Source organism: Natator depressus, chromosome 16 (genome assembly GCF_965152275.1).
Source record: "Natator depressus isolate rNatDep1 chromosome 16, rNatDep2.hap1, whole genome shotgun sequence".
NCBI classification, from domain to species: domain Eukaryota; kingdom Metazoa; phylum Chordata; order Testudines; family Cheloniidae; genus Natator; species Natator depressus.
In genome coordinates this window covers 17,871,305-17,898,007 of record NC_134249.1, presented here as the reverse complement: position 1 = coordinate 17,898,007, position 26,703 = coordinate 17,871,305, and the positions used below count along the sequence as shown (strand labels likewise).

Below are 26,703 nucleotides of genomic sequence, written 5' to 3'. Positions count from 1 at the left end.
GGAGGAGAGCGGGGAGTGCCTGGCTGCAAAGCACAATGGAAATCCTGAGCATTATTATTCCGGGGGTGGCAGCCTGCATTACTCAGCGCTGGCATTGCTAATAATCCACTAATAATAGCACTTGCCATCTTCAGAGTACGTGCTGAACTTTAACGAATTAGCCCTAACAAGCCCCCGTCAAGGAGGTGTCAAGGTATAGATTATTGGTGTTTGGGGACACTGAGGCAGAGAGGTGGCGGTCCCACAGCGAGCCAGCATCAGAGCTGGAATTAGAACTCATGTTTTCCCGGTCCTGCCCTCTGCCCAATAGGCAGCACCTGGCTAACTGGGTCTCCTGACCCTTCAGCGTATATAATACAGGGCCGAGTTCTTCCCAGCGGTGGCCTAGCAGCAGCCAACCCTGTAACCTGCAAATCCCTCAGCTCTGGTGGTGCTGTAGGAGAAGCTCTTGTCTGTTTGGCTTCTATACGGGTGTTCTATACGGGTGACGATCCGCAGGAGCTGGGCCTGCATGTGTGTGGAGAGGTGTTTTGTGTCCCACCCACTCACTGCCATCCCAGGGGTGTGAAAGTATCTCATGAGCGGAGTCCAGACCGCCTTGAGTAAAGGGCCTTTCTTTGTGTGATGGACCGTACATCTGGAAGGGGAGCCAGTCTGACGTGTGCCCTCTGCATCCGTGGCAGCATACAAAAGCTGAACCAAATCCCGAACAACCCTGTGTGCCGAGGAGCATCCCGTCCCGGCAACAACGAGTATCGAGGCAGGCTGCCAGGCGTTCATTCTGCCTTTACCCTGCCTAGGTTGACGAGAGCAGGGGATGCAGGAGGAGGTCCTATGGCGGGCTGGCAGCTTGGGGCTGATTCCGGCAGCACCCTGGTGATCCTGGGCAGAGGCTGCTTCTCCCATTCGCCCTGCAGAGAGAGTTAGATGTTAGCAGGTGAGCTCTTGGGGTCTTTTTGTTCTGTGTTTGTACAGCACCTAGCACAGCTCCAGAAACTGTGATAACACAAATAAATAATAACAAGAACACATAGGGGTGGAGGTTAAAGATGAGTCTGGATCAAGAACCAACCTGTTCCGAAGTCTGGGGGGGGGGGGGGGAGTTAAGATGGTGATTTGTTTCTCTCTCTCTCTTTTTCTTTTTTTTTTTTTTAAAGGGCTCTTGTATTTTTCCCCTTCAGGCACAGCACACTGGAGCAATGTATTGCCCACCCTTGGACCAGCTCCTCAGAGAGTGTCCATCAGCCTCTCTCTGTTATGTCAGTGGAGCTACCTGGTTTTACATCAGCTGAGAATCTGCCTGTGCTTTCTTTTTTTAAAGCATTTTACTCTCCTTTGTAACTAGAATGCCCTGCCTAGTGGTTGGAAAGGGGGATTAGAACATCCTCCAAGCCAGGCCCTATTTCTTTAGTGAGGAGGTAGGCAAGGCAGGATACCAGCTGAGCTGGATTTCCTGCCGCTCTGGATTCCACAGTATTTGACTCCTGAGCTTCCTCTGGGCCGTTGTATAATACAGCTTGATTTGTGAGTAACTGCCCGCTGAAAATGATGGTCACCTGGTTCCACCCGCACTCTGCCCGCACAGGCAGCTACGGCATTACAGACATTGATCCCCGAGAGCTTGTTCTTTCCACACATTCACTAATGCACAGCCGAGCTAGAAAGAGCGCTTAAAGAGTGACAAGAAGGTATAAACCATGGGCGATTGCAAATTGCATTCAGGCCACTGTAAAGACAGAGATAATGAGGGTTGGTCATTATGGTGCCTGCATGGTAACTAACTAAAATGAAATCTGTAGGCTGGCTTCTGCTTTAAGCAGCTGCCCATGGTGTAATTACATTGGCTCCTGAGGGATTGCACTGGTATAAATGCCATCATAAGATGAGGGCGAGAGTCGTTAGGCAGGTGCATTCCTGACATGAGACAGAGAGAAAGATTCACACTGAGATTGCTAAGGAACAGAGAGCTGGATCTTGCTGTGTATGCAAAGGCATCCTCTGCCGTGAATGTCCATGGTGTTCGGTAAAACCGTGACCGACAGCTTGTCCCACCCAGAAAGGCCCAACACAAACCACAGAGCTGAACACGTCCGGACTGGGGAAGTCTGCTCCTGAGCATTGAGAGCACGGCCTGTTTCTGCTAATCAGCCACGGGGTGGGCAGGCTAAGTACAGTCTCCATGGCTTCCAGTTTCAAAGAGGAGGCTAGATCATGAGCGATGTTTGACATGAGGTGTTGGGAGTGCAGGCGAGTGTGCGCTAGGGCCTCTCCACGCCATGCCTGCGTTGTCACTGGAGCCCTCCGATCAATCTGCGCTGTGTTAAAAGCCGTATAAGAACACAGGGAGCATTGTGCAGTTCCAGTAGCTCTTCAACATGGAGCATTGACCCTCCCCCACTTTAACCCCCCCCCCGCCCCCCCCGCCATAGGATCCTAACTTAAATCCAAAGCGAGGTGCGGTGGATCTGGTGTTGTGGTCTCCTCAGTCATCTCAACCCATCACAGTGGGTAGCTCTTTGGGACGTGGACTCAGTCCCTGCTCCCGGAGGAGGTGAGTTCAGCGTAGGGTTAAGGGGTGGGAGAGATGATGGTCCTACACGGTGGCTGCACATCCTGCTTTGGATAAGTCAGTGACGTTAATGACCAGGGTTGCCCATCGTTTGTCCCTAATGGCTGTGACTAATCAGGCTGCCTGGGAGCAGAGGGAGAGGACTAGTCTGGAATGGAAGAGGAATGGAGATCCATCTCCTCTGGAGGCTTTAAATAGCCAGGGGAGGGCGACTGCATTGGAATGGCAAACCAACAGGAAAGCAGGAAAATGGGCTCTTCCTGAAATGCAGCCTGGCATCTCGCACAGTGTCAAGTGTTGTGTGACTTGGGCACCCACCACAGTGAGGGGCTGCGACAGCCCTGACTAGTCGTGTACCCGTCCCAACACCCAGCTCTGCCAACGCACCTCGCTCCGAGGCCTCAGGGGTGTTATTCCCGGCTAGGACCCAGCACAGAGCCGTGAATATATAACTCCCAGCCTGCAGCATCCCTGCTATTCCCGGCCGGGACCCAGCAGAGATCTGTGACTGTACCTCCTGTCCTGCAACACCGCTGCTATTCCCGGCCGGGACCCAGCAGAGATCTGTAACTATACCTCCTGGTCCTGCAGCACCCCTGCTATTCCCAGCCGGGACGCAGCAGAGATCTGTGACTGTACCTCCTGTCCTGCAGCACCCCTGCTATTCCCGGCCAGGACCCAGCAGAGATCTGTGACTGTACCTCCTGTCCTGCAACACCGCTGCTATTCCCGGCCGGGACCCAGCAGAGATCTGTGACTATACCTCCTGTCCTGCAGCACCCCTGCTATTCCCGGCCGGGACCCAGCAGAGATCTGTGACTGTACCTCCTGGTCCTGCAGCACCCCTGCTATTCCCGCCCGGGACCCGGCAGAGATCTGTGACTGTACCTCCTGGTCCTGCAGCACCCCTGCTATTCCCGGCCGGGACCCAGCAGAGATCTGTGACTGTACCTCCTGTCCTGCAGCACCCCTGCTATTCCCGGCCGGGACCCAGCAGAGATCTGTGACTGTACCTCCTGGTCCTGCAGCACCCCTGCTATTCCCGCCCGGGACCCGGCAGAGATCTGTGACTGTACCTCCTGTCCTGCAGCACCCCTGCTATTCCCGCCCGGGACCCAGCAGAGATCTGTGACTGTACCTCCTGGTCCTGCAGCACCCCTGCTATTCCGGGCCGGGACCCAGCAGAGATCTGTGACTGTACCTCCTGTCCTGCAGCACCCCTGCTATTCCCGGCCGGGACCCAGCAGAGATCTGTGACTGTACCTCCTGTCCTGCAGCACCCCTGCTATTCCTGGCCGGGACCAGCAGAGATCTGTGACTGTACCTCCTGGTCCTGCAGCACCCCCTGCTATTCCCGCCCGGGACCCAGCAGAGATCTGTGACTGTACCTCCTGGTCCTGCAGCACCCCCTGCTATTCCCGCCCGGGACCCAGCAGAGATCTGTGACTGTACCTCCTGGTCCTGCAGCATCCCCTGCTATTCCCGGCCGGGACCAGCAGAGATCTGTGACTGTACCTCCTGTCCTGCAGCATCCCCTGCTATTCCCTCCCGGGACCCAGCAGAGATCTGTGACTGTACCTCCTGTCCTGCAGCATCCCCTGCTATTCCCGCCCGGGACCCAGCAGAGATCTGTGACTGTACCTCCTGGTCCTGCAGCACCCCCTGCTATTCCCGCCCGGGACCCAGCAGAGATCTGTGACTGTACCTCCTGGTCCTGCAGCATCCCCTGCTATTCCCGCCCGGGACCCAGCAGAGATCTGTGACTGTACCTCCTGGTCCTGCAGCACCCCCTGCTATTCCCGGCCGGGACCAGCAGAGATCTGTGACTGTACCTCCTGTCCTGCAGCACTCCTGCTATTCCCTCCCGGGACCCAGCAGAGATCTGTGACTGTACCTCCTGTCCTGCAGCATCCCCTGCTATTCCCGGCCGGGACCCAGCAGAGATCTGTGACTGTACCTCCTGGTCCTGCAGCACCCCTGCTATTCCCGCCCGGGACCCAGCAGAGATCTGTGACTGTACCTCCTGGTCCTGCAGCACCCCTGCTATTCCCGCCCGGGACCCAGCAGAGATCTGTGACTGTACCTCCTGGTCCTGCAGCAGCATCTGTGCTTCCAATTCTGGGCCCCTGCTCAGTTCCGACACTATTAGAGCTGTGCGAATAACCGAGTTTTTCTGGGTCAGTGGCCACGAAAATCAAAAAATCAACAAAAAATTCATTTCAAGTCGACCTGAAATCATCATTGTTTTAAATTGTTTGGCTAAACAGAAAAGTCCACCGCAATGAACTTCCAGTCCAACAAGCTTGTTTTGTCTCATTTTTGAGGTTTTTAACCTTTTTAAAAAAAGATAAAATGGGTTTAGACGTTGACACAACAAGTCATGCATCAAATGTTTTGTTTAGAAAATGTAGAAACTAAAGATTTGGGGATATTTTTCTTTTCTTTTGGCCAGCAGAAGGCAGTGATTTCAGTACCAATCCCCACCATGTTTCTGTTGAAGTGAATACGTGTTTTGGGGCAAAAAAAAAATGGTTTGTCAAAAATAATTTCGCACAGCTCTAGCTTCTGTACCTCAAAGTTGTAGGTAACGCCCGCTATTTGTTGTGTTTTAAGCTACATCAAGGATGTCTAGACCATAAGAATAATTCTTTTGGGTGTGTGTGTGTTTATAAATCTAAATAAATAAATACTCCACAAGCTCTTGTAGAAGGTGGATGCCAGAGGAAAGTGCCCTCTCCTTCACTACTGCAACACACAGACAGATGTTACCTCCAACTACCTTCTGTGCAGGAGACGGATTTTAATTTTACTAAATAATTAAAAGCAGAGTTCTTCCAGAAAATCAAAACGGACTTGGGATCACTGAACTGCAGAAAGGCAAGCAGCTAATTAAAAGCTAGTGTTCTCTTGACAGGAATTCTGTGGAATAACTGAGATGTCTTAAAATCCCACTCAGTTAAAAAAACAAACAGAGAAGGAGGGGGAAGTTCTGGGTCTTTTTCTTTTCTCATTTACTTTTAGACTCCAGATCGCCTACTTTGTGTTAGTGCCAGCTCCGCACTAATTTCAAATTCTCTTCTCAGTTGCCCTCATATAACTCCTTTCAATCCAGGGGCTTCAAGGAAAGCAACTGCGAGTGAAAATCATCCCATGCAGACAGCTAGCACAAGGTCTGTGCACTACTTAAATCCTCAGATTAGGGTTTAACTGGGACATAACTGGTCTTTGCTCTGGTGCTCTGCACAGGGGAGAAATTCATCCTGAGAGCAGAATTCGGCCCAGTGAGTTTAACAGGACTCTGCCAGCTCCAATGGAGACTTTGTTAAAATAATCTTATCGGGAGCTGACGCTCCTCCTTTTAAATCGGTTTTCTGTTTCTCCCCACTACTTTGGTTTATACCTTCTCCAGAAATAATTTCAGGTGTCATCGACAATTCTATTGTCCTGACTAGAAACGGCACTGGGAAGTGACGGTGATGAGAGACCGAAAACTGTGCTCAATCTGCATCATCATCAACATCCCTTATATGGTGTTTTGCATTCAAAGAGCTCAAAAGTACATTATCATTTCACAGGTGGGGAAATTTAAGCACAGAGCAGGGAATTGACTGCCCAAAGTCACCCAGCAGCAGAGCTAGGGCTGGAACCCCGGTCTCCTGAGTCACAGTGTAGTGCAGTGTGCTATTCCCTAGGCCACACCACTTCCTGTCCTATGATCTCACTGACTTTGTGTTCAATGGGTTAGTTCTGTTGACAGCCAATACAATATTCCAAAGTTCTGAAAATAGCCCTTTATTCTCCCTTGTTTCTGGAGGAATTTCTAGTTTAAAGGTGACTTCTGCGAAGTAACTCTAGAAATGGACTTATGCAGATAAGACTAAACTAATTTAATTTATCTAATAACTAGGTGTTTGTACTGCGCCCATCGCTGTAGCATTCTAAATTCTAACACAGCAACTTCTAGGGCCCAATTTTTAAAGCGATTTAGGTGCCTAAAGATGCAGATAAGTTCCTCTTGGGATTTTCAAAAGCGCGAAGGTGCCTAACTCACATTGATTTCAGCCCTAGAGTCAAGCGGAGTTCTTTACATCTCATGGATCAACACCAGTAAGAAAGGTTCCATAGGCCAAACAGTGAATCTGTGGAAAGCCCCCCGTCTTCAATAGCTTTACACGTGCGTCACTGACTGGACCTCAGTAAGGAATCTGATGAGGCCTGAGAGAAAATGAACTCCATCTCCCACCCCCTTAGCTGCAATGCTAGGCAGGTGGCACCAAACTTTTTGTTGTCACCAACCTCGGCCCCTCCAACTCTGCATCCGCACAGGGAGTAGCCCTGCTGAGTCCAAAGGGCCTGTTTCAGCATGGTCACCGCTCAGTGATGCTCTCAGATGGATTGTTTGGAGGGACCCATACATACCGGGAAACGAACCGCTGAGGATTTATTGCAGTGCATAGAGATCGGAGCAAAGTCATAGAGAGATTTCAGAACGTCTCTGTTGAACGCATTCCAAGGGACAGAAGAGAACTGCTGCCTGATGGAGGCCTGTGGGCACATGCAGATCTCCTCATCGTTAAACCTAATGTGGGAGAAATACCAGAGAGAGAGTGCAACAGAGCAGAGCTGGACTGACTCCTCTTCCATGCTGGACGGGGTTAATTCTTCCTTGACTAGGGCCTGATCCTGAAAGGTGCTGAGCATCCCTAATTCACTGAAAACAGTGACTGCACAGCGCAGGACACACTCAATACCTTATACAATCACAGTCTCCTCTTACAGGCTCTTTGGAGCAGGGACTGTCTTTATTCGTGTATATTGGGCCCATGATCAAAGCTTGGATCTTATGGTGTTGAGGGTTATCTAAGCACCTGGATGTGTGGCCAGAAGTAATGAGAGTGACCTTCAGCAGTCTATAGATTCATAGATTATAAGGGACCATTGTGATCAGTCCGATTTGAGCCTCTATAACTTTATTGGGGTTTTACCATTTGCTGCTGTGTGTACTCTGGATCGTTAAGTTCCCCCTGTAAATTGGCCACTGGAAAGCGAAGGGCCCAAGACCACTTTTGCAAACAATAATGTCTCCCACGTTACCCCCATGCGCTGTGTCTTGCAAGAAGCCCCTCACCAAAAAGATGTCCCCTTCCCAGTGATCTCTCTCCAAACCTTTCTTTTAAAAACAGCCGGTTTGGGGCTTTTGCTAAAGCACCCTAGTACGAATCATTCCTCAGCTCCCCCTGAGCCTGCATGCACCCAGCACTGCTCCTGCAGAACAGATGTTTTAAACCACGGCATTACCTATTTTTAGTTTTATTAGCAAACGGCTTGTTGTTAATCACCCTCCACTTGCAACATGCTCAGGCCCAGCCTGAGCCATGTGGGGACTCCGTACCTGTTCACGAGATTAAAATATCTTTGCAGGTAGCCTAAATCCACAGCGCTCTTGCATAGCTCCAGCTGCGTCTGGGGATAGTAGTGCACGTAGTTGACACACATCTCGTCCGTGATGCTAAACCCACCCTGCCAGAAGAGGGGAAACAAGTGTGGGTGCGGATTTCAATGCACCCTCCCCAGTCAAAAATAAGCAGGCGCTATTTGTTCCTGTATTGTGTGCATTATCCGCTCCCGAACGCCGCCGTGACGGTCAGTGGGTTTCAGGTAGGAAATCACAGAGTCCGAGTTGGCTGGGAAATTTTCCAGGAAACATTTTTTTCGCTGAAAAAGGCTGATTTGGTAAAACCAAAACTGTTCACACGAAAGGATTGGTTTCGACAAATTTCCCAACTCAAACTGTTGAGGAGGACAAAGGGTTTTAAATTTTCAAAATGTCCCCTTTCAACATTTCTGAAACAAGAAGTTTTGGTTCTTCAGTCTGAAATGACTTTTCATTTAGAAACTTTACTTAATTTATATTCTTTTAATGGGCAAAAAATTTTGGGCAAAATAAAAACGAAAATTTCGGATTTTGATTTTTTCCTCCCAATTTGGGACCAGATAATTTTTCAAAACATCAAAAATTCTCATGGGATGGGCAAACAGATTCCCACTCAACCCTGATGTACGTGTCGATGCCACAAAAACCTGATCAACATTAACTGCACTAAACCGTTGTGATTTTACCCAGAGATGTGAACCTCTAAACCAAAGGTCAACACATCCACACACAGAGCTTTCTAATCTGTAGCACCCTCTGTTAATCTGGATTTTCACCCCTCTTTAGCAGGGACTGATAACCATGCTAGACTGTGTGGTGTATAATAATATGTAGACTTCCTGCAATCCCTTCGCAATATTTAGCTTTGTCCCCTTAGCTCGCGTAGCTGACATTCTCTCTCTTGCTGCAGATATTAGAACGCAATGAGACCTTCTTTAATCACAATCAGTAACTGAGATAGTGGCTTGTAATGGGAATTAGAATGGCTCACTTTCCTTTTCACTTATCACCTAAGGAGACTGATTGCAAGGAGTGAATGGCTAGCGCACACATTCCTCGACCACTATTCCTCGGGGAAATGAATGAAGGCCCTGATTCAGCAAGGTATTTAAGCATGTGTCTAGCCTGCAGCACTCAACTAATCCCATTGACCCAGCGTTTAAGTGTGCCCTGTTGTCAATTGCAACCTTCCACCTGTGTCTCCCTGTCTCGTACACATACAAACATTCATGTGCTCGCACGCACACTTACCACAGTTGCTTGGTTCCTGTCCTCTGTGTTGTACATGCAGGTTGTTGTGAGAACATCGCCCTGGGTGTTTAAGCACAAATTGCTACAGCGTTACATCTGAAACCTTATTTCTTATATGTGCAGAACCACGAATGGTGCCGTGAGAGACCTCTCCCAGATTCCACCCCCGCAGCAGCTTCAATGACATGTCAGGCAATCTGCTTCCCTTCAACATGCTGCCCTGAGTGTTAGTAACTGTGATGAACATACATTCTCTGAAGAGATGGGTTCAAGTCATTGCCCTGCGAGATTTCCCTCCACCTCCCTACTTTCTAAGGAACTCCGAGCCAGATTCTGAAGGCGTTTGAAGCACCTAAAGCTGCAAATAGGTGGCTAGTGGCATTGACAGAAGTGCCTAAGCAGGTTAGGTGCCTAACTCCCATTGACTTCCCTGGCGTTCAGTCAGAAAGGCACCTGGGTTAACTCCTTTGGAGTTATTAATGAAGCTGGTCAGAACATTTCTACAGACGTGAAATTTTGCAGGGGCATTTCTGAATTTTTCTGCCACAAAAGTGTGTTCTGCCAACTTTGTCTATTCCTGCTGCTGCTGATAATGTGATTGCACGATCCCTGGAATAGCTGTTGGACAAATGGGTTCCGATTGCTTATATTTAGTAATCACGCTGACTATTTCTTTCCTGTTACGTTTGTATGGGAAGCTCCTGCCGGGGCTGGAGCACTCCGTGCAGAGGCTGGCTTGTAGCAGGAGGCAGAGAGTCTTCCGGTGTGGAGACTTGTGGACGGTAATGATGGCTGGGTCGTTGAGGGAGATGGGCTAATTTAGCACCATCCGCTCCATGGCTACCTCTAACCGAGCACCTATGGCGCATGCAAAGTGAACGTTGCCCACTCAGCCAATATTGAACCTCACCATGCAGAGCTGATTTACCTAGCAAGTGCTTAGATGGTAAGGAACTGAGACCTGTGAGAAAGTCTGTCTGTCAAGGGTTATTGGCTTCACTTATTATCATAGCCAGTAGGATAAAATAATGTAAGGGAATCTGGTTTTAAAGGCCAGAAGAGACCATTACGATCATGTAGACTGACTGCCCATATAACACAGGCCAAAGAACTTCTCCCAGGTGCTGCTGTTTAAGCAAAGCATCTCCGATACTGGGGAGCTGCGGTTGCTTCTGCTGTCACTCACCGGGAAGACAGAAACCACTTTCTTTAACATGCGGATCTCCTAAAAGAAGAAAAACAACAACGCTGGAGTTAGATGCAACCAGTTCCCCCTTTGCTACCCCATCTTCCCTGTTAAGCGTTGATGAGTCTAGTTAGGAGCAGCACTGAATCCGCTTTCCACCCTTGTGTGCGGGAGATAAGACCGACCACTGAACGATAGCAGGGTCGTTTTCATGATGGTGTGATGCTGCGGGCAATGGGGAAAGGAGAGTACCTGGAAGTGAGGGCTGTAGTGATTGTCCGCATTCACAACTTCCCTTTCTCTCCCTTCTCGGGACAAAATCGTCACCACCTTTCTTCCCGTCAGGTGAGTGTGGAGCTGGGAGGCAAAGATGTGGATCCCAGCCGGGGGCAGAGCCTGGAAAAACAATCCCGTGGGAATATCCAGGCTTGTACGGGCCGAATAATGACAAATGACTAAATCAACCAACATCACTCCCTCTTTCCCAAAGAGCTCTCATCAGTTCCCTTGAGGAACTGAGCATGGCTTCCGTGGGAGGGGCGTGGCAGGCACTTAAAGGGACAGTGTCAAGTGATTTTAAATGGAGTTTTGTTTGTATAATCTCTTAGAAGCCTGAAAATAAATGTTCGTTTGGGAACCCGCAGTTCAGTCTGTCCAGCCCTGATTTACCGCCCACCACCTTCTAATGCGGCAGAAGCTGCCCTGGCCAGGCACTGTGGACTTCCTTATGTATGTTAGCACACAGCACCAACTATTGGTTTTGCGTAGGGCCTCTAAAAATATTGTTTAAAACCTCCTTGAAGTCACAGTGGAAATTGAGAAAACATACTAGAGAGCGATTCCAAATCCAGACCATAGTCCCCATCACATTCAAATTAAAAATCCCTGTTTCCCCTAACTTCTTTCTACCCCTCTGTCAGGTCTTTGACGGTGATCTCTTGTGGGCAGGGACCTGCCCCTCCTGAAATGTAGCACATCAGAGGTGCCACTGTAACTAAATGTTAAATTAAATTTGGTGATGGCCCTTTAAATGGGAGAAACATAAACCCCAATCGATAAATTGGCAGGTGATTTGTATAATTGCATGGGGCCCTTCTGCCCAGTGTACAGAATTCATTTGGCTTGAAAATGGAAGTTGTCTTAGAGAAAAATTACACCTTTTAAGAGTTGAAACTCCAGTAATAAGCTTTCTGAGACAGGGAATGGTTCTTAGACCAGGGAGATTGAGCAGTTGGCCGTCAAGAAGGATTGACTTTGAATGGGCTGTCGGCATTTTCTGAACATCTGGAGAACACTCCTTGGTCTTTGTTTTAAACAGCGTTTCTTATAACGGAACTCCACAGTGCTCACACAGAACAGGCTGAGATGTGGGGTTCCTGTTGTACCCACAAGCGTTTTATCAGGCAACGAACTGGATGCTGATAATGCAGTGACTGTAAGGACGTGAGATCAGCAGTACCTCACACACACAGCTGCTTCACCACGAGGGGCAATGCTGTGCAAGGACGCCTGGCGTACACCCTATTGCCATGGGAACTTTGGTGTCAACCTACCCAGCCCTCAGCTACGGGCACAAGGACCCCTTCCCCCATCATGTTACTGCTTGTCAGTCCCCTGCCAATTCTAGATTAAAGAAGATGCATGGACGTGTTTGGAGCCCTGTGGGCACTTTTTGCTACGCCACGGCTCGCATCATTTTCATATTAACAACCGTCCAGTCTAAGTGTGAGCTGGGAGCCTGGAAGGCCTGAGTTCCAGCCCCTGTCCTGCCATTGACTCTGTGGCGTTGGGCAAATCGCTTCAACCTCCCCTTGCCCCTCTATCTGAATGGGAGATTGACAGTGGGGTGGGAAAGAGACGTTCATCAGCGTTCCAAAGCCACTTTATAAACGCCGTTGCGGGGGTGGAGGGACGCCTCATTCCAGCATAAAAGACAGTGAGTCACTGCAACGTTTCTTTCGTTCCTGATTCGCTTCCTTTCAAGAACTGCAGGGCAGTGCATGACCTGGGGGTACGCTGGACACACTCCTGGGCCATAGCTACCCACTCCATCAGTACCTGGGCCACGCCGGGGAAGCAAATGATCTGACCAGCGGACAAAATTCAGTGATGAATCCTGGTCACCTGCCACCTGAGGTACGTTGCCCAGATGCTAAAGAGAAGAAGCTACTTACTGGCCAGTTCCTCTCTAAAGCTCAGTCATCTCATCCAAGTAAACACAAGCGCTTGGGCCTCTCTTGGCGCAGACATTCCTTGTGCTGCTGAGTTGGAAGAGCTTGTGTGCACCTCTGCCGGGCCCTATTGTACTCACCACTTGGGTGCATTTATCTGTGCAGTACCCTTTCAGGAGGAAGCCAGCTTCCCCAGGTGGGATAGCCATCACCGGCGTGTAGACCAGGCCCAGCTCCATAATGCCAGCATCATAGCGTCTCAGCGTGGCTGTGTAATAGAGGCGAATCCCCGAGGAGTCATGGCGACCTGGCGAGGCAAGAGGACATGCCGTGACACCGCGCTGCAAATCGCAGCGGGAGTAAGAGTCGCATGTGGGAAAATGTCAGACATGAAAAATTAAACTTCAGTGCACTAAGCATCAGGAAGCAGCTCAGTTCTTCCATTTGCTGGCTAACTGCACTCATTCCTTGTACTAGTCTTGTTATTATTTTTACAATCCTATTATACTCCCCTCTCTCCATAGGCAGTTGTATCAGCAGCAAGAGACTGGACTAAATGGTCTCCAGATACATGCCTGGTTATCTGGAAAGGTCACCAGCCCAGGGACCGACAGCTCACTGAAAGGAGGAGGGAATCAAATGGGACTGTCTTTGGAAGTCCACGCGAACCCACAGTAGGTGGGAGTATGTGTGGGAGGCAGATTTTGGAGAGACTCAGTTCAGACCTAGGGGTGGGAAGTCTTTCTCTCCTCTACCTTTTCCAGCCCCACCCTGGTTCTGAACTAGGACTCTCCGTGCTAAAGTTGCAGAACTGTTATCACTGTTTTGGGCTGAACTGTTGCCTGACGATCCAGCCCGAATGAGGACTAGCTTGTAGCTTCACTGCCCCAAGAGCAGGGCAGAAACCAGCCTGTGACTCTGAGGCACAAACAAGTGCCTGGCTCCCCACTAGCTCTATAGGAGATGTAAGCTGTGATTGCCCTATTGCTGAGCAGCTTGCTTCCCAGTGCCAGCCGGAAAAGCTGCACGGGCCTGCATGCGGGAAGGGGAAAGGGTAGGAGCCAAAGCTCCCCCCACTCCCCATCCCTGCCCATGTGGGCGGGAGAATCTCGTGCAGGGACTGGCAATGTGGGAGTATCTCATGCCGAGCAGTAAGAGGGTTCCTTGCTTTCCCTCATTCCCCTGTGCAGTCCCAAAGCCAGGCTCATAACTGAGCCCTTTATGAATTAGAGACATTGAGCCCAGAACCTAGTTGTGATCCCTGGGTTCCAGAAAAAGCTCTTCTAGCAAGTCTTGGTGCTGACTGGCATGAGTGTCCCCTCTACAGCATGATGAGATCTGCTCGAGGAATGATTTTGGGGGAAGCCCTGTGGTCTGAGCTATGCAGGAAGTCAGGCTAGATGACCACAATGGTCCCTTCTGGCCTTGGGATCTCTGAATGGGCAGCCATCCAGTAAATTGCAATGAAGGCTTCTGTTTTCCTTTGTGGAGTGGGGAGAACCTTCCTCCCAGTTACCAAGGCCAGTGAATAGCCTGTTTGCAAATCCTCCCCAAGAGATGGTGCCTCTTTTAAAACTGTACCTTTCTGCTTCTCTTCTGCCCCAACAAACTATTCTGAACCCAGCCTAGACACCTCCGGGTGTAAAAGGATGAGATTCTTGTTCTGTGCTCTCTATTGCCCTGGACTAGAAGGCAGCACCTATCTGAATCCACCATCTCCCTAGTCTCCTGGCTTCCTCCCCAAACATGCACCAGCTCTGAGCATCCCGCTCATTACAAGCTGGTTCCGTTACAATTAATTCATGAAATTACTGCCATGCCTTCAGGTAAGCTCACAGCCTGAAGGGAGAGCAGAGACGCTCTCCCTGAGATTAGACAGGAGTCAGCCAGCATTTCCCACCGACATGAATTTGCCCAGGAAATGCCCAGTGGATCTGGACTGAACCTAGGGCATTTGGGGGCCCTCTAATTTTTCTTTCATGCACATGACGCAGTTCCATTTTATTCCATTCAGGTCCGTGTGTTCATGGTATGTGAGCCCCTTCCGATGTATAAAGCCGGGTGACTAGCCTCTGTCGATCCTTCTCCAGGCCTCTCCCCAGGTGGAAAGTTCTGTGCAGTTTGGATGTGCTCGGAGCTGGGGTTAGCGTAATTGGTTCTGCATGCCCCATTGTTTGGGCGAGCAAATGATAAAGAGACCAGAAGGACAGGCCTGGGAATTCTTTTGAGAATGCCCTTGGGAATTTGGGAGATAGCATCTGTTCTAACTGGATGGCCATTACAAAAAACGAGGCTATTGGTAGGAGGGTGTGTGAGCAAGTGTGTGTGTGTCTGAGTGGGACTGGGTGCGTGCAGTTTTTTTAACTCTCTAGTGCCGAGGTGGGGTGGTGGAAGAGACTATGGAGATTACGGGCTGTGAAATGTGCACTCTGTACTGTGATATAACATCATCTACTCGGCTGATGGTGTTCCGCCCCCAGGCTGTAATTAACAGAGAAGATCCTGGCGCTTTCTTAGTGAAATGTCACGGCACAATGGCCCCCCGGTTACTGATCCTGTCTTATCCCTCTGCAAACTGATCTGAGTGAAGAAAGAGTTTCAGCTCTGGAAAAAGCAGAAAGGGACGCCAAGTCTTGCCATCAGTTCTTGTGCACCAATCCTTCTCACCGGAGCCCAGCAGAAAGACACTTCTGAGGCTACAGCGTTTGGATAAGATTTGCCGTGGGTTGGATTTGCTGCTTCTCTCAGAAAAACCCTCCAGTGGTAACTCTGCGTGACGCTGTGTGTTTGCCTTGGATCGTGATTCCTTTTCACTCCCTTCAGGCAGGGGAGTGAGACTGGTGATGAGATGCCACACTGAGGCCTAGGCCTTGTCTACACTAGAAAAGCTTTGCAGGTAGAGCTCTACCAGTGAAACCTCCTAGGGGGGATTCAGCTTATGCCGGAAAAGAGGCTTTTGCCAGTATAATTTAAACCAGTTCTCCAAACAAAATAAACTATACTAGTGAAAGGAGTTTTTACTGATATAACTGTGTCTACACTAGGGGGTTTGCTGGTATAGGCTCGTCATTAAAAAAATCACACCCCTGAGCGACATTATTGGAATTGGAAAAGGTTCAGAAAACAAAAATGATCAGGGGTATGGAACGGCTTCCGTATAAGGAGAAATTAACAAGACTAGGACTTTTCATTTTAGAAAAGACATGACTAAGGGGGGATATGATTAAGGTCTATAAAATCATGACTGGTGTGGAGAAAGTACATAAGGAAGTGTTATTTACGCCTTCACATAACACAGAACTAGGGGTCACCGAATGAAATTAATAGGCAGCAGGTCTAAAACAAACGAAAGGAAAGTATTTCTTCACACAACACACAGTTAACCTGTGGAACTCTTTGCCAGAGGATGTTGTGAAGGCCAAGTTCAAAAAAGAACTAGATAAATTCATGGAGGATAGGTCCACCAATGGCTATTAGCCAGGATGAGCAGAGATGGTGTCCCTAGCCTCTGTTTGCCAGAAGCTGGGAATGAGCGACTGGGGATGGATCACTTGATGATTCCCTGTTCTTCTCATTCCCTCTGAGGCACCTGGCATTGGCCACTGTCGGATACTGGGCTAGATGGACCTTTGGTCTGACACAATATGGCCATTCTTATGACATTGCTATACCAGCAAATGTTTCACGTGTAGAGCAGGTCTTCACCCCAAAGAGTGGAGGGACACAGACTAGGCATGACACAATCCTGCTTGCTGATTTGCCAGGTGGGTCAACAGGCACAGAAGGGGGCTCTGTCCAGACCTTTCGGAGGAATGGTTGAAAATACAGACAATTGCTTGGGGAGCCTTTCTCTGGAGGGTTTGTCCGAAAGGGAGCACGGAGCCCTTCCCCAATGAAGACTCTCTCTCCCCAACAATGGGAATAAAAAGCAGACATTGCAGCCATGATGGCAGTTGTGTGGGTAGAAGTGCAACAAATCTCCAGCCCATCTGGGAGTGTCATTGGTGTAACCCACCCTCTGGTGACTGGGCTGCATGAGAGAGGTAGGATTTGATGATGATGACTGCTTCCAGCTAAAAGACTTCGACCTCTAGCGCAAGTAGTTGAAGCTCACGCTTTCAGATCAGGGTTAAAGCCCCACTGTATGGCTCAAGTGGAATCAGCTACATTATGCATCCTATTTACGTTGCTACTAGAAGGGTAGAGAACAGTGCGGCTGTAGATGAAGCAGCTCTGGTGAGGATGGAGACAATGCCACTGTCTCTGTGACACACGGTCAACTGGTGATTAGAGCAAGAGCATGGGAGTCAGGACTCCTGGGTTTCAGAGTAGCAGCCGTGTTAGTCTGTATCCACAAAAAGAAAAGGAGGCCTTGTGGCACCTTAGAGACTAACAAATTTATTTGAGCATAAGCTTTCGTGAGCTACAGCTCACTTCATCGGACTCCTGGGTTCTCTTAGCAGCAAAAACAAAGTTAGCACCAATGGTTCCCCTCCCTGACCTCCGGGCACGTTTTTCAGGTATGGGCTGTAAAGGGAGAGGCCGGGTTAGCTAGGGCCGAGAGGGCTCATACTTATCTATGAGTATCTGGCTTTGGGTTGGATTCATCAAACAGATCAGACTAAATGGGGCGATGTTATTGATTAAAAGGGAAAAGCGGTTAAAATAATGAAAGGAGCGAGCTGTATATTTATAGACATGTTGCTTCTCGAGTCTCGGAATGTGATGTGATTGATCTGCAGTACATATGCTCTGGCCTCCTAAAAATACTCTGGGATATTCATGAAGTGAGTTGATTTGATGTAAATGGAGAAATCTGGTAATTTAGCGGAGTTTTTAAAAAATGTGTTGACTGTCAAAGGTATCAAACCAGAAATGCTATTTATTCACTTGGAAAATGTCTCCCCCATCCCACTCCCACCCAAACTTCTCCCTCGGTAATGAAATTCAGCCCCAGTGTTTGAGAGCAGTGGTGGGAAGACCACGAGTTTGCATACCTGGGAAAGGAAGATGTTTTCACTCCCCACAGGCAGGAAGGATGGACTAGTAGTTATAGCATTAGCCTTGGATTTGAGGGACCTGGGCTCAAGTCCTTGCTTGGCCATGGGCTTCCTGTGTGATCTTGGGTAAGTCCCTTAACCTCTCTGCACATCAGTTCCCCAGCTGCATAATGGGGGTAACAGCACTGCCCTACCTCACAGAGCCAATGAGCTCAGATACCATGGTCAGAGGTCCCTCTAAATACCCTAGAGTAAGGGGCAAAGAATGTGTAGCCTAATTCTGAGGTTGCCTTGTCCAGGGCTAGTAATCATTACTCCTAGGGTCTATTTCTGCCACTGTGTGACATTTTGGTCAAGTCATTTACCCGCTCTGTGCCTTGGTTTCCCTATCTGTGAACTGGGGGTAATAATGCTGACCTGCCTCACGGGGGTAGGGGGCTTGGGAGGCTAAATTAATTGTCTGAGCATTTTTAGATTTTAGATCCTCACCTGAAAGTGCACGTAAGTGCCCAGTATTAACCATTTATGCTATTGTTATTTATTCCAAGCCAGGATATCTGTTTATAATGAGGCTGGTCTAGCTGGGAGCTATTTCAGGTAGACCACTCCAAAACGACCTCTTCACACTTAACAGGTGGGTCTGCAATCTTGCTTCTGTGCAGAATTTCTTTCTCTCTGTCTTCATTTTTATTATGTTTGGTTAGGCAAATAGCTGCCTGCAAGCTCCAATGTTATTGGCTTCATGTTGTGCTTGGAAAGACTATGAAGAAAGGTGCAGATAGAAACATTCCAATCTGAGGGACTAATACCTTTGCTTTGAGCCAGGCATGGTGAAGGCAGAATCTCCACAGCTCTGCCAAGGCTTCTCAGTCCAGATCCACAAGGTCCCTTTGCACCCACCCCTGGCTACTGCAGCCCTGAACCAGAGCGGTGCCAGACTGCGTGCAGGGACTCGTACGAGGCAGAGCACAAGCCAAGCCAGGCAAGGCTGGGGAGACTGGGATCCAGACCAAACCTCTCCTATCCGTAAACAATGCTGGAAGTCTCACGGGCAGGGCCTTCTGCATGAGGTCTCCGGTATTTCTTGGCCTCAGCTGGGTTAAAAGTACAGGGCCCTGTGCTGACATGAGCAGAGACGGCGGAACCCAGCAGACTCTCGCTAGTAGGTTGTAAAAGCGAGGGCTTGCTTTCCCCACGTCCCACTGGCAGCCCCGCTCGGGTGCTCTGCTGGGTAGAGGCCCAGAAGGGGTCTGGGTAGGAGCTGCTTTCCGTGACATGTTCCCCTGCCATGCCTCAGCTGCCTCTACTTAAAGCAATGATGTCTGGGCTGCAGGCCGGCACCCCTCTCCCTGCGCTGGGCTGGGGGGAGAGGGGGTGCAGGTATAGGCAGCCACTCCTTCAGGGAAACATGGTTTCCCTTCCCTTCCCTTCCCTTCCCTACCAACAGGACAGCTGGGGAGTGTTCTGGCTCCGTGGCCGCAGTGTATTGGTGCCTGGGGAGCAATTAGCTAAAGAGATTTTATAGATTTCCCCCCTCCCCCCCGCCCCACCCTTGGGTCAGGCCGTGCTTAAGAGCCTGGCATGTACGTGAGTTTCTGGCCCATATCCATAGGCCCCTGAAGGCTTGCTTACCTTTGAACACCAGAGGGTTGTGGTAGTGAATCTCAAGCCGTAAATATTTGGAGGAGCCCGGACCACCAAAGGCAAGTCCTGCCTCTTCTGGATAGTAGAAGGCCTGTAAGCAGGAGGAGGAGAGAATGTGAGGGGGTTGTGTGCAGCTGATACATGGAGCCAGGCAGAAAAAGCTAGAGAGGAAAGTGTGCAAGCGGGAGATCATTCTCTGGCCCACAACTGTGTCTCGTCCCAAACGACTGTGTGAACGGCTAGGTGTCTGCCACTCGGGAAGGGCGTTCTTATCCTGCATGCGTATGGGAAGGACCCTCAGCTGGTACAAACTGGTCACTTCAGTGGTACCAGCTAAGGATCCCGCCTATGCCCGAGGTCTATGGGGGAGGGGATATTAAACAAGAATGAGCCCAAACCCCAACACAGATCCAGATTTTGAGTACCATGAAATGTTAGGGGTGTTCAGATCCCAGGGCTTGGTTCTGAGTCATCTCTGATATGAAAGAAAGTGAGACAAATGGAAGAGGGGTCAAAAGAAAAGCAGCTGAAATGAATGGGAGAGTCAGTGCAGTAGCCACTGCTCTCGTTTGCACACCTGAGCTCCCATGGCCCATGCTGCAAGCACATGTCTGCAGTAGTTCAGTCGGTCCGGCTTCATCTTGGAGTCACAGGGCCCATTGTAATGTGGAAAGCTGTCAAATTCTGCAGCACACTGGAAGACTTCCATATGATGGACTATAGCTTCGTTGCCTGCCGTGATCACTGGCTCGTACTACAAAAGGGGGATCCGAGAAGAAGGCACAAGTATTAATAATGGCTGATAATGACCGTACAATTATCTAAAGTTCCTCTCACCATACGATCTCTGTTTCTATATAGTATCCACATACAATATCTCGAAACACTTTACAAAGTACATATGTCTAGATAGAGATATCGATGATATAGATGTCTTGCTTCACCCACCACTGAAATGCAGCCACCTCTGATGCAGAATGTGGAAGCTGTTCAACAATGTCCAGCAATGATATACAATGGTTGAAGACTGGAAGTGAAGAAAACTGTATCCAGATGGAATGTGTTTCCAACTGCTACATCATATGACAAGAAACTAAAAATATATCATGCACTTTCCTTTTCCATATAAGCGATGGCTGTGTGCCTATCGTGAGGACTCAGGAGAGAAGAGCAGTGCTCCCATCCTCAAAGTTCCCTCCTCCTGCCACCCTGCTGAGAAGCGTTTGATCTTTGGCTTCTGCAGCCAGTAACCAGGGGAACCCTAGTGGGCATTGCCATTCGGAGAGAGGTCATGGAGGGAGGCTGGCTGTGGGGATATCAAGCCGTGGGGAAGCTGCCATGTGGCTGATACCTCTGGAAGGTGCAGCCTTGAGAAAGAGGAGGACCTCAAGGATTGGGTTTGGAGCACAGAGAGCACTGTTTATCCGGGCTGCTGGCCGACGAATGAAAGAACAGAGGAACACCTCCACCAGAGGCTAAGGGAATGGAGACAACTTACCTGAGCTTTAACGGATTAGCTATAAGGAAAACATCCCCGTTCTCCTTCAGAAAAACGCTCCTCCTTCTTACCATGACAATGTGATGTCTCGGGAAGCTGTCCGGAAGCTCCACCATATAGCACCAGTATGTGGTCTCTTGGCTGGGAATGACCACGTCGGGGGCTCTGACCTCCATGGTCTTCATGTCCCTGGGCAGTTCCGGGGCACTGATGTTTGGCTTCAGCAGCTGCACCCTCTGCACCCCCCTGTGGATGGCAGAGATGTTGATTGCCTGAAGAGAACGGACGGGTTTCTCAAGGATCCCGTAGATAAGGTGCACGGTACCATCCTGAAATGAGAGACCAAGGACGCTGGCATAGCAGGGGATACCCGCAGAGCAGGAGAGCTCGGCACTGCCCGAGTAGCTTTTAGTGCCCTGAGAGCTGGGGTGAGTTAGGCAGGGTGATGCTACCTCTCCAGGCTCGGCAAATTTGAGAGCCCACTGTTAGTTTGTGTCTGTGTCACTGCCATGTTGTGCAGGGTGCTGCTTAGGATGACACGACAGATTTAGGGGGATCTGGCTGATGTTATTTCACTGCATTAATCCCTGATCAGAGGCTGTTCCCTACTAATTTAGATGGTTTAAATTGCTTTCTTCAGAGTATAAGCTCATGACAATTCCAGCTCATTTCTAGACCTAATAAATTCATACATATACATTAACAGTGAAATATACTGCTCCCCCTTCATAAAGAAGGGGCACTCTCACTCTTTTGCACATAGGCACACACAGAGAGAGACAACGTTGCTGGTAGAGGGTCTGATCCAGAGACTGTTGTAGTTGGTGGAAAGACTCCTGTTGATTTCAGTGGGCTTTGGATTGGTTGCAGAGCTGGGAATAAGTATGAAAAAAAAATTTTACACACACACACACCCCACCCAAAAATCTGTGCACATTTTGTCACAGATTCATTTCACACAAGTTCTCACACACACACACACACACAGTCACTAAAATCTTTGTCCTGCTGTGAAACCAAAATCTATTCCCGCTCTTAGTCCTCGACTCACTCTACTGCAGGGGTTCTCAACCTGTTTCTTTCTGAGCCCCCCACCCCCAACATGCTATAAAAACTCCATGGCCCACTTGTGCCCAAGAACTGGTTTTCTGCATATAAAAGCCGGGGTCGGCATTAAGGGGTAGCAAGCAGGGCAATTGCCTGGCGCCCCACACCACAGGGGCCCCCGTGAAGCTACACTGCTCAGGCTTCAGCTGCAGCCCCAGGGGTTTCAGGCCCATGTGGTGGGGCTTTGGCTTTCTGCCCTGGGCCCAGCAAGTCTAACGCTGGCCCTGCATGGCGGCCCCTCAGGGGGCCATGGACCCCTGGTTGAGAACCACTGCTCTACTGAACCATACTCCCTCTTGATAACACAACGCCTGTCCCTCCCAGACATCCAGAGTTGGACATTTTTTCCAAAAATTCTGCCATTTCACAGAAGTTCAATGAACCCAAAACCAGACACATTTCATTGGAAAAGCTTTTTGTGACTGTACTTCGGCTCAAAATCCTCCTCCTTGTCGTCCTTCCAACAACACCTCTTTGCAACTCGCATAATACCTGGCTCCACACTGTGATGTGGAGCAATGCAGAAGACGTATTTCAATAGAGCTAATGTACTTAATGGGAGCGGATGGTAGGAACCGGATAAACTCAATATCTTATGGAGATTTATAAAGAGTTGTACATGGATTGTGTAAACATTTTTTTAAGCTCTTCCTTTTCAAAGGGATGAATGTCTAATGTTCTCTTACAAATAACATGTAGGAAGTAGACCCCCCCACAGATGGGAACACTGGGCATCGTACCAATGAACCATTGATTTTCAGTTACTTGTTTTGGTGGAGGGGGGGAAATCAGTTGAATTGTGGGTGAAAACGTAGAGCGCTCTCTATCTAATCTAATCATCTTTATACTGCCCTTCGTCACCAGGGTATTTGAGCACCTTCCCCATACAATTGGTAGCCATAGCAAAGGCCCTACTGGACTTCATGGAGACTCTGGCATTTTTCTCCCTTTTTGGGTTCCAAACTTTGCTTGGGGCAGGGTTGTTGGTTTGCTTGGGTTTTTTTTTTTAAGATTTTCTTAATTTCCTGCTTGTTCGGAGGGGATTAAGGGTAGAAAGGGTGTCAGCATTGCGAGTACCATTGGTAGAAAGGCTTTTTTGCCAAGGAAGGTTTTGCCGGGTTCCCTAACGATAGTCAGACTCTGGATTCGAGACGTACTCTCGTGCCTCTGAGGCCTTCCAGGAGAGTCAGACCATTAACTCATGAACAGTCATGGAAAATGCAAGGATCTCCACACTACAAGGGCACAAATGCAAAGTCCGACAATAATAGTTTTCACATACCTAGCTCCTTTGAGCCAAAGCAAACCCCTTTCATCCAAGGCTCTCTTCCTCACTGGTGAATTAACCCTTTCTACCTCCCACGGTGTAAGTAGTATCTCTGTTTTACCAATGAATCACAGAGGGGTGAGAGACAACACATCTGCGGTCACACAGCAAGTCACTGCCACAGCAGGGGCCTGATTCTGATTTCACACCTGTTTTACACCAGTATAACTCACTGATTTCAATGGAGTTACTCCTAATTTACACCAATGTAAGCAGGATCAGAAGCCCATCTGCCCTAGCTTTCAATCCAGAGCACTAGTCACACTGACTTTTGACCCAGAGCTCTAACCACTAGACCACAAGTATTGAAACATCACCAGAGCGCACACTGGGTGAAATCCTGGCCCTGGTGAAGCCAACGGGATTTTTTCTATTGACTTCAGTAGGGCCAGGATTTTACCGGTTTGTTATCAGATCAGTCCTGAGCTCTCAGTGATAAGTGATCCCAATGACACTATCCACCTGGATGGCACAGCGCTCAGAGTCCAGCCCGTCCTGTGAACAGGAGAAATATTGCGCTGGCACTTCGCCTCTGCCCATGGCTAGGCGCTGCAGTACCTCTATAAGGTAGTCCTTTGGATCACAGGTGCTGAAGGCTCTCTTGAAGACCAGGTAGAGTCCCTCGGGGGTTCTGTGTGCTTTGAGAAGCTGGTAGTTCTGCTGGGAATCCATGTGAAGCTGCCCTTTCTCATCACTCCACGCATCCTGCGGAGGAGGGAAAAAAAATCCTTATAGCCAGTTAGGACACGATGCTTTGCCAGCGTTATTCAGTCTTAGTGGGACTGTCTTTTTGCTCTGTGTGTGTACAGGACCTGACAGTCCGGGGTCCTGGTCCATGACTAGAGCTCCTAGACGCTGCTTCGATACAAGTAAATAATATCTCGATCAGGGGCATTTCACCAGGGATACGTAGATCAGCAGAGTGACAGTAGGAGTAAATCTGACCCAGAATTTGTACTGCACAGAACGATTTGTAGGGCGGCAGGATGTATCGTTTGGTATGTGGTGGTGGTGTTTACTAGGCACAACTGATGTTAGCAACTTTTGAAAAGTATCTAACTTTTTATGTCAACAACGTCCATGTTCCTTTAAACAAAGGACTGGATTTCTGACCAGCAGCCCAGCGGTAGGAAAATCCTGCAGGGATTTAAGAAGATGTTGCACCTGTCTGTGCAGAAACATTTTTTTCCCCCAAAGACTTTTATCATAGACCAGCTGCTAGTGGCTTACGGTCAGAGACAACCTGTCCTTGGAGGACTGCGGGGATGACCCGGCAAACCGCTCTTCACATTCGTAGACCTTAATCATCTGCAGCCAGAACCTGTTCTACAATTAGTGCCAATGAACTCAGCAGGACTACTCCAAGAGTAAGGTATTGCTGAGCATTACATATGGGTGGCAAAACTGGCCCAATAAGCAATCTTGGGTTTAAAGATGTATAGGAGCAGGGCCTAAAACTTGCACTAGTTCTGGGAGTCTGAACTGGGTTACTGAGTACGTCTTTCCCATCTCCAGTAGGTCTCTTTCACTTACTGGGTGCAGGAAGAGACTGGGAAATATCTCATTGCACATACTCCACTGGAGTAGCCACTGATGTAATTTCATTTTATTTTTGTCTGAGAAATAAAAAGGAATAGACACTCTGGCATCATTTCAGCTTGAAGTGTAGAATTGTAACCTTGAACATATTGTCCTTAGGTGGGGGGAGGAATCAAGCGTGACATTTGTTTTCACAGAAACGCATTGTGCAAATTAATCTTGTAGTATGTGGAAAGGTTACGCAAATTTGGATCTTTTAGCATCTGACAAACACAACCAGAAAAAAGACAGCCGGGGAGAGAGATGATAGTGTACAGATTTCTATAAGTCTCCATGCGGTAGTTAAAGGATGCTACTAAGCACCAAAATGGGACTAAAGGTCAGAACGCTGACTGCTTTTGAACTGAGCACTGTACATCTTACAATGAACATGTGAAAACCATACTAGAAATGTTCTTTTTTTTAACTCGGTGCTTTGCAATCCTGTAGCATTCAGGTCTTCTCATACTGGTGATTAGCTGGTAATTAGTGACAAAACTAGCACAGATAATAGTGTCCCAAGCCCTCCTTTTCATCATTCTGTTATATTGTAGATTACATTACTGACAGCTGGTAATTTCAAATGGATCAGAAAAAAGCTGGATTGCTTTCTACCTTCAAACAAATTTACCGTGAGCCCATCCCAAAGGCCTGGGGATGGTTCATGTGATTTGTTGTTTCAGATACATGCCTATTGCAAAGAAAGATTAAAAAGTAACACAAACGGATCGTGTAGCAAAAGATGATAATTTGCAATATCAAAATCAAACTGCAAAATCAGAAATTAGCTCCCCAGCTGCCTGTCTAGCATTCGGCATGTTTGTCCACCCAAAATGCATTTGCATGTTTGATTTCTTCTAGTACTGTGCTCCTGGCAGCGGGCAGTCAAATTGTATTTTCCAAAGTCCTGTTGATCTTTGCTACAGCTTCAAATCTGACTGGTTGAGGCTGGCAGAGCAGACCTTCTGGATGATCACTTTTGCACTTTCTCGAAGTCATTAACTGGAGTTGTGGTTAATTTTTAATGTGACTGACAGAAGTGCACAAGCGAACCAAGTTGTTGAGGCATCATGCATGTGTGCATGTTGTAGCTGCCGCATATATATAGCCGCCCTGTTACAGTGCTTTGGAAATAAATATACTAAAGACACTGGGGTCAAGGAATGAGAGCAGTTGTTAGCTCCTCTGATAGTCTAACTAGTCAATTCTGTTCTGTTTCAGATCCTATACCGTACTCATCACTGTGGTATCTGAGCCCTGTATCCCTTTGGAATAAACCTCCAAGCACCTGTTAACCACCCACAGCTAAACGTACAGACCAAACCTGTACCTGAAGGTCTCACACAGCCCACACTCCCATGGACTCCTCTGAGATCTAGGTACAGTTCAATCCTTTCCCACTACACAGCAAAAACTACCCCAGGACGGGACTCCTGGACAGGCAGCCGAGCTTGGAACCTTGGCACTGTGCAAGCAACTTACCCCAAAATAGGAGCTGTGCCCGTCGCTCCAGAGCACGGCCAGGTCCGCGTTCTCAAACTCGCCCCTGTCCGACATCCCGAAGAGCAGCCCAAATTTCGGCTCCTTGACCAAGAGCTGGAAATGCACCACCTGCTCTGGGTAGCTGACATTCCACGAGAGCTCCAGGAAACTCTGGGGATCCAGGGGCACCTTGTAAGGGAAATAATTCTCCCGGGGAGCTGTGCCTTGCAGAGCCACCACCAGGATGACCAGGAAAACCATAATCATGGTGAAGTACATTGAGGCCACTTCCCGGAGCCTGAAACTTGGGCAGGAGGATCTCTTGTTCCCGGTGGTCTGCATGCTGGGGAGAAAGATGCTTGCGCTCCTGGCTTTTGCCATTTATGTACTGGCCCTCCTGGGCAAGCTGGGTAAGTAATACTCCTTAATTGCATTTGGTGGTTGGGAAATTTGATT

At 48.9% G+C, this 26,703-nt stretch overlaps 1 protein-coding gene across 1 annotated transcript; it reads right to left on the bottom strand.

Moving 5' to 3' along the window:
• Positions 1-26,628, bottom strand: DBH (dopamine beta-hydroxylase). Its single transcript, XM_074973480.1, has 12 exons — positions 26,248-26,628; positions 23,746-23,892; positions 20,825-21,082; positions 19,833-20,009; positions 19,244-19,346; positions 12,752-12,918; positions 10,693-10,836; positions 10,441-10,479; positions 9,255-9,314; positions 7,962-8,089; positions 6,989-7,148; positions 1-911 (listed from the first exon to the last, which is right to left on the bottom strand). Exons 1-12 carry the CDS (start codon positions 26,626-26,628, stop codon positions 777-779), a joined length of 1,899 nt encoding a protein of 632 aa, XP_074829581.1. The 3' UTR covers positions 1-776.
• Positions 26,629-26,703: the final 75 nt, after the last annotated feature.